This window comes from Pecten maximus, chromosome 5, assembly GCF_902652985.1.
Source record: "Pecten maximus chromosome 5, xPecMax1.1, whole genome shotgun sequence".
In the NCBI taxonomy this organism is placed as follows: domain Eukaryota; kingdom Metazoa; phylum Mollusca; class Bivalvia; order Pectinida; family Pectinidae; genus Pecten; species Pecten maximus.
Window position 1 is genome coordinate 9567844 of NC_047019.1, and position 6914 is coordinate 9574757.

The 6914-nt window shown below is 34.7% G+C and overlaps 1 protein-coding gene across 1 annotated transcript; it reads left to right on the top strand.

Annotated features, from left to right (window-relative positions):
• Positions 1-6701, top strand: LOC117327078. The gene is made up of 2 exons (XM_033883909.1): positions 1-5304; positions 5381-6701. The coding sequence occupies exon 1, from the start codon at positions 146-148 to the stop codon at positions 2669-2671; it is 2526 nt and encodes an 841-aa protein (XP_033739800.1). The 5' UTR covers positions 1-145; the 3' UTR covers positions 2672-5304; positions 5381-6701.
• Positions 6702-6914: the final 213 nt, after the last annotated feature.

Genomic DNA, 6914 nt, shown 5'->3' on the forward strand with positions numbered 1-6914 from the left:
TGTACTCAAACGAGTTATCAAATACCTGAATGACGAGCTAAAACTGGTATTGTTAAATGCGTTATGCTCTCATGGTTCAGATGAATGTGCTTTATATCTTCTGTGTGAGGGAGTAAAGCCTGACGAAAATACACCAGTTTGCGCGATGAAGGGTAATTGTATGAACGTGCTTAAGAAAATGTTGAGTAGCCTAAATGATGGGACAAAACTATCCTTGTTAAATGAAGCATGTGTTTGTCTTAATGCGGAATGTGTTTTGTATTTCCTGTGTGAGAGAGTTAAACCTGACAAGGACACATCATGGTGGCCATTGATAAAACTGTGTGTAAATATTAAAACCGATTCGGTTGTACTTAAAATATTCCTTACTTTCATGAACGACGAAATAAAACTCGACTTATTAAAAAATGCCTGTATATATGGTGACGAAAAATGTGTTACATATCTCCTGTGCGAAGGAGTCAAGCCTGACAAGGGCACATCTTGGATGATGTGGGAAATGTGTATGAGAAAAGGCAATAGTGGTCTAAATTTACTGAAGAAAATTTTTATATACCTAAATGATGAGGTAAAACTTGAAATGTTGAATAGTGCATGTAAGCTGGGTTCAGAGGATTTTGCTTTATATCTTCTTTGTGCGGGAGTCAAACCTGACAAAAACACGCCATTGTGCGTGGCGGAGGGAGGAAGTGTGACTTTGCTTATAGAAATTGGTCTTAATGACGAAATTAAAAGTAATGTTTTAAGTACAGCCTGTTATTCTGGGTCAGTAGAATGTGCTTTATATCTTTTATGTGAGGGAGTTCAACCCCACAAAGACACACCATGGTGGTCATTGATAACAGGAGGCGGTAGACATGTTAAGGCAGATGTGGATGTACTGAAGAAAGTTTTGAGGTACATGACTGTTGAAATAAAACTGAACATATTGAATAAAACATGTGATACTGGCTCAAAAGAATTAGCTTTATATCTTCTGCGTGAGGGAGTCGAACCAAAGAAAGTCACGCCTTTGCGGTCATTGATTACAAGTGATGTTAATCATGGTAAGGGAGATGTCAATGTACTTAAGAAAGTTGTTCAGTATTTGAATGATGATATAGCACTTGACTTGTTGAATAAAGCATGCGATTCTGGTTCAGAAGAGTGTGCACTTTATCTACTCTCTGGGAATGTAAAACCTGACAAACACACACCATTTTGCGTGGCGAAGGGAGGAAGTCTGAATGTTCTTAAAAAGGTCCTGGATAATGTGAATGATGATATCAAACTTCCTTTGCTAAAAATAGCCTGTCGTTGTGCTTCCAAAGAGTGTGTTATATATCTGCTCTCTCAAGGAGTGAAACCTGATATTGACACTCCATTTACTTCATTGATTTATAGAGACCCTCTATCGAAGGAATGTTTAGACTTACTTAAGACAATTGTTATATACTTGAATGATGAGATGAAACTTCAGTTGCTGAATGACGCTTGTTATCATTCGGGAAAATGTGCTTTATATCTTCTGGATGAGGGTGTGAAACCTGATAAAAACACACCGTTTCATGCAGCTAAGGGAGGATGTTTAAATCTGCTCAAAATATGTGTGAAAGGTCTGAAAAGTGATATCAAACTTGCTGTGTTAAATGAAGCATGCTCGTCTGGTGCTACTGACTGTGTCTTTTATCTGCTGTCGGAGGGAGTTAAGCCAGATCAACATACACCGTGGTGTTCATTGTTTGCAAAATGTAATTGTTATGGCAAGAGAGATTTGGATGCACTTGTGAACATTTTAATTTACTTGAATGAAAACATGAAAATGGCTTTGTTGAATACATTATGCCGTTCTGGTTCAGAAGAATGTGCTTTGTATCTTCTCCGTGAGGGAGTCACACCTAACAAGGACATAGATGTGTGGTCATTGATTACAGGAGGTGTTAGATGGCGTTGTAAGGGAGATGTTGATATACTGAAAAAAGTTGTTAAATTCTTGAATGATGAGATAAAACTTGACTTGTTAAAAGAAGCGTTTCTTTCTGGTTCAGGAGAATGTGCTTTATATCTTCTGTGTGAGGGAGTTAAACTTGACAAGGACATACTATGGCGGTCATTGATTTCAAGAGGCATTAGGTGTTACGTGGATATTGAGCTACTTAAAAATGTTGTTATTTACTTTGACGATGAGATAAAAATGGACTTGTTACGTAAGACATGTCAATCTGGTTCAACTGAATGTTTTTTTTACCTTCTACGTCAGGGAGTCGAACCTGATAATACCTTCCCATTTTGGTCGTTGATTACAAGAGGTCGTGAGGACGTTAAAGGAGATGTAGATATACTTCAGAAAGTTGTTATATATCTGAACGATATGGTAAAACAAGACTGCTTAAATAAAGCATGTCGATCTGGTTCAGTAGAATGTGCTTTATATCTTCTGTGTGAGGGAGTCCAAACTGACAAGGACACAGATTGGTGGTCATTGATTACAAGAGGTCGTTTGTATAACGTAGATATGGATCTACTTAAAGAAGTTGCTATTTACCTTGATGATGAGCTAAAACTTGGCTTGCTAAATAAGGCATGTCGCTGTGGTTCTGAAGAGTGTGCTTTATATTTCCTGAGACAGGGAATCAAACCTGACATGGACACAGATTGGTGGTCATTGATCTCAAGACGAATGTGTCCGTAATGGAGATGTAGATGTACTTAGGTCTGTTGTTATATACTTGAATAATGAGACAAAACTTGCCTTGTTAATACAGCATGTTCGTTTGGGTCAAAAGAATGTGCGTTATATCTTCTGAACGAGGGAGTCAAACCTGACCAGTACACACCAATTTGCGTGGTTCATAGAAGGAGTTTGGATTTGCTTAAAAGATTAATGATATATCTGGATGATGAGAAAAAGATTGTTGCTTTAAACACAGCTTGTTGCCTTGGTTCAGAAGAATGTGCTTTGTTTCTTCTATCTAATGGTGTCCAGCCTGATAAGGACACGCCGTCCTGTGTTGTGGACGGGAAGAGTGTGAATCTCCTTAAAAGGTTTGTGAATGATATGGATGATGAAACAAAACATGAACTGCTTAATAAAGCATGTCATTTTGAATCAATAGAATGTGCTATACATCTCGTACGTGAGGGAGTCAAACCTGACAAGGACACGCCATTGTGGTCATTGATTAAAAAATGTGATGTGACGGACGAATGTGGATATACTTCAGAATATCGTTATGTATTGCAATGATGAGATGAAACTTTACTTGTTAAAAGAAGCGTGTGAGGCTGTTTCGGTAGAATTTGCTTTATATCTCCTGTGCCAAGGGGTCAAACCTGACGAGGACACACCGTTGTGGATATTGATTTATAGACGTTCACAGGAGAGTAAGGGAGATGTGGATGTACTGAAGAAAGTTGTTAGATACATCAATGATGAGGAAAAACAAAAGTTGTTAAATGAAGCATGTCTTTTTGGTTCAATAGAACATGTTTTATATCTTCTATGTGAGGGAGTCACACCTGACAAGGGCACACAATGGTTGTCCTTGATTACAAGAAGTGAAAGAAAAATGGACACACTGGAGAAAGTTTTTACATACTTAAATGATGAGATAAAACTGACGTTGTTGAATAAAGCGTTTGGTAGTTTTTGGGAAGATTGGGAAAATTGTGCTTTATATCTTCTTCGTGAGGGAGTTAAACCTGAAAAGAGCTCACCATTGTGGTTATTCATTAAAAAATGTTATTTTGATTTCGGTAAGGGAGATGTGAATGAACTTCAGAAAGTCTTTATGTATTGTAACGATGAGATTAAGCTTGACCTGCTGAACAAATCATGTGATTCTTGTTCAGAAGAATGTGCTTTATATCTTCTGTGTGAGGGAGTAAAACCTAACAAGGATACACAATTGTGGTCATTGATAACAAGACGTGTTAGGCGTGGTAAGGGAGTTGTTGGTATTCTTAAGAAAGTTATTATATACCTAAGTGATGAGATAAAATTGGACTTGTTATATAAATCATGTGATTCTGGTTCAGAAGAATGTGCCATATATATTTTGTGTGAAGGAGTCAAACCTGACAAGGACACACCATGGTGGTCATTGATTACAGGAGGTGATTGGTATTGTAAGGGAAATGTAGACGTACTGAAGAAAGTTGTTATATACTTGGATAGTGAGATAAAAATTGACTTGTTGAAAAGAGCACGCGATTCTGAGTCAGAAGAATGTGTTTTATATCTTGAGCATGAATGTTCAGCAGTGTCTAGTTCGATTTGAAAATATTGGAATGGAATAGATACCTTACTTGTTGAATGAAGCATTTATTCAGAGGAATATCCTTGATATCTTTCGTGTGAAGGATTCAATCCTGACAACAAGAACCCATCATTGTAATCATTAATTACACGAGGTGATTGGTATTGAGATGTGAATGTTGTATCCTTGACCAATGAGATACAAAAATGTAAAAAACAAAAAAAAACAAAAAAACAAAAACAAAAAAACAAAAACAAACAAAAAAACACACGAAAATAACAAGCCTTCTTTGTGAGAGATTCGAACCTGATAATGACGTAGACTGTTGGTCATTGATTACAAGAGATGATTAATATGGTAAGGGAGATGTGAATCTCCCTAAGAAAGTTATTAACCAGAATGATGAATAAACTTTGACTTGTTAAATAAAGCATTTACTTATTGCCAGGGGTTTATGGATGTACTTGGGAAACATACACCATAAATACATATATATATGTTGCGCTATTTTCAAATATATATTTTCTTCCACGAGGACACTATTCTTTGTTTTACTATATATATTTATATATATATATATATATTGTCCCGGCTACCCGCTGTTTAGGCCGAGATTTGCGGTACGAAATGAACCTACCACGTAGAAAAACAAAAACATTCATTTCATAGCACGCGCTGCCATCACATCAATTAAACTCGCGATGCTATTCTGTTAAACCTTTTAGTTATATTATTTATTTACTTACTTACTTTTACCATCTGTACACTAACTAAGATGTTTTCTGATTAATTATAATAGGCCCTCGGCGAATTAATTATTGACCGAAGGGATCTTTTTCACAACATAACGAATATCTATTATTTATACCCACTTTATTTATGTAACTGTTCAATGTTCTATGTCTATATGATGTGATCGTATGTAATTTACCTGTGTCTTGATAAAGGGGCAGATTGTCTCTAAAAAGTCGACAAATTACTTGTCTGTACTGTCGTTATTACTACTTGACAAATTATATATATATACTTTCTGACGCTTTTACAGCTCTTGCTGCTCTTCAGGATGGTTTATTTTTGAAAGGACAACTTGATAAAATCAAAAATAAAGTAACGTCACCATGTACATTCGTTCACAAAACAAGTTTTATAAAGTTTTGCCATTTTTAACATGTTCAGTGTTCGTGACCGATTCAATGTAGTATATTTATATCAACTACATTCATCTGATACTTGTTTATCGGAGATAAAAGAGGACCAGCTAATGGAAACATTAAAAACATAGTCTCAATAGACCACAGTAAAATTTGCGCAATTTTATAAACTTGTTTTGTGAACGAATGTACATTCGTACAGCGGTGGTCGGCCCGATATCCTGACATGATCATAGTTGAAGTCGTATATTAGATGATATGTGTTATATATTTTATTTTATTGTTTTTTCATAAACATACCTGTGATAATTTCTATTGTTTGTAAACAATTCTTAAATGATGTTACTATATGCCGAGATACCAATCATATTACATCCAGTTTGCATTAAAAAGCAATGTGAAAATAATTTATCAATTCAAATCGTAATGTAAGATTTGATTTCATGTATAGAATGAAGAGTTGTTGCAAAATATACATGTGTATTTGCTCCATATGTCATATATGTACGTACATGCAATAACATGCTGGAGAGTTTGTTGACAAAATAAAACTTAAGATGATTAAAATGATTAAAACTATCATCGTGTATTACAGAAATATTGCTATTGTGTTACTTAGATAGGTGCCGTCACTATGAAACAAACTGACGAGAAAGAAGTTCATAAAATCAAATCATTGTTATTGTACATGGACGTTAATAGATAGCAATGATGACGTACTGGAATGATGTAGATCTGTTTGATAGTATTTACAAACAGAAGAAACACCTGATAGTGTCATTTATTTATTTTGTTTCTACCACAAATGACATCACATGATGTATTGGTTATTGTATATCTAGTTTTTGTGTACTATTATGATATATATTTATGTATTGCATTTGGTACACGTGTTTGGTCTTTTATTACTTTAACTGTTTCTCTAATGAAAAAAAACCCCTATATAAATGTTGTATTGTATACTACATTGTATATTTGCACGCGTTAAGTATGTAATATACATGTACATTCATGTATATGGAAATAACATTGCTAATTTTATGTAGCCCAAGATAAACTTGACATATGTAAGCATTGTTATTGTGCGTGGACGTTTATAAAATGGCAATGCTGCTAGTAATAGGCTGGTGTACACATGTTTGATTAAATTTGCAAACAGAAGAAACATGTGACAGCTATTAATAGTATGGCTGATTTACATTGTTCTACTACAGTTAAAGATTGATTGGATGCACTTAGTGTATGTCAATACATGCTTTAAATATTAGCAAAAGTGTTTCTATGTCAATAAAATATTTGATTCAAATTTAAATATGTTTATTTGTTTATTTATAAGTTTTGTTTATTTGTTTAATGAATGAAGTTGAATTAGGCTGTGGAACGTTGGGCTACAAGAGTTTATCAAATGAATTCCATCAATCAATAAAATAAAGACCTATCCAAACATTTTATGTGCTTTAGTTGATAGATAAGAGAAACAAAAATCAAAATATTTCTCTAGTAGCAACTGCGACCGAATACAGTG

Coding starts and splice junctions, on each gene's coding strand:
- LOC117327078 (XM_033883909.1), top strand. CDS start 146: ATGAAGGGTAATTGTATGAACGTGCTTAAGAAAATGTTGAGTAGCCTA.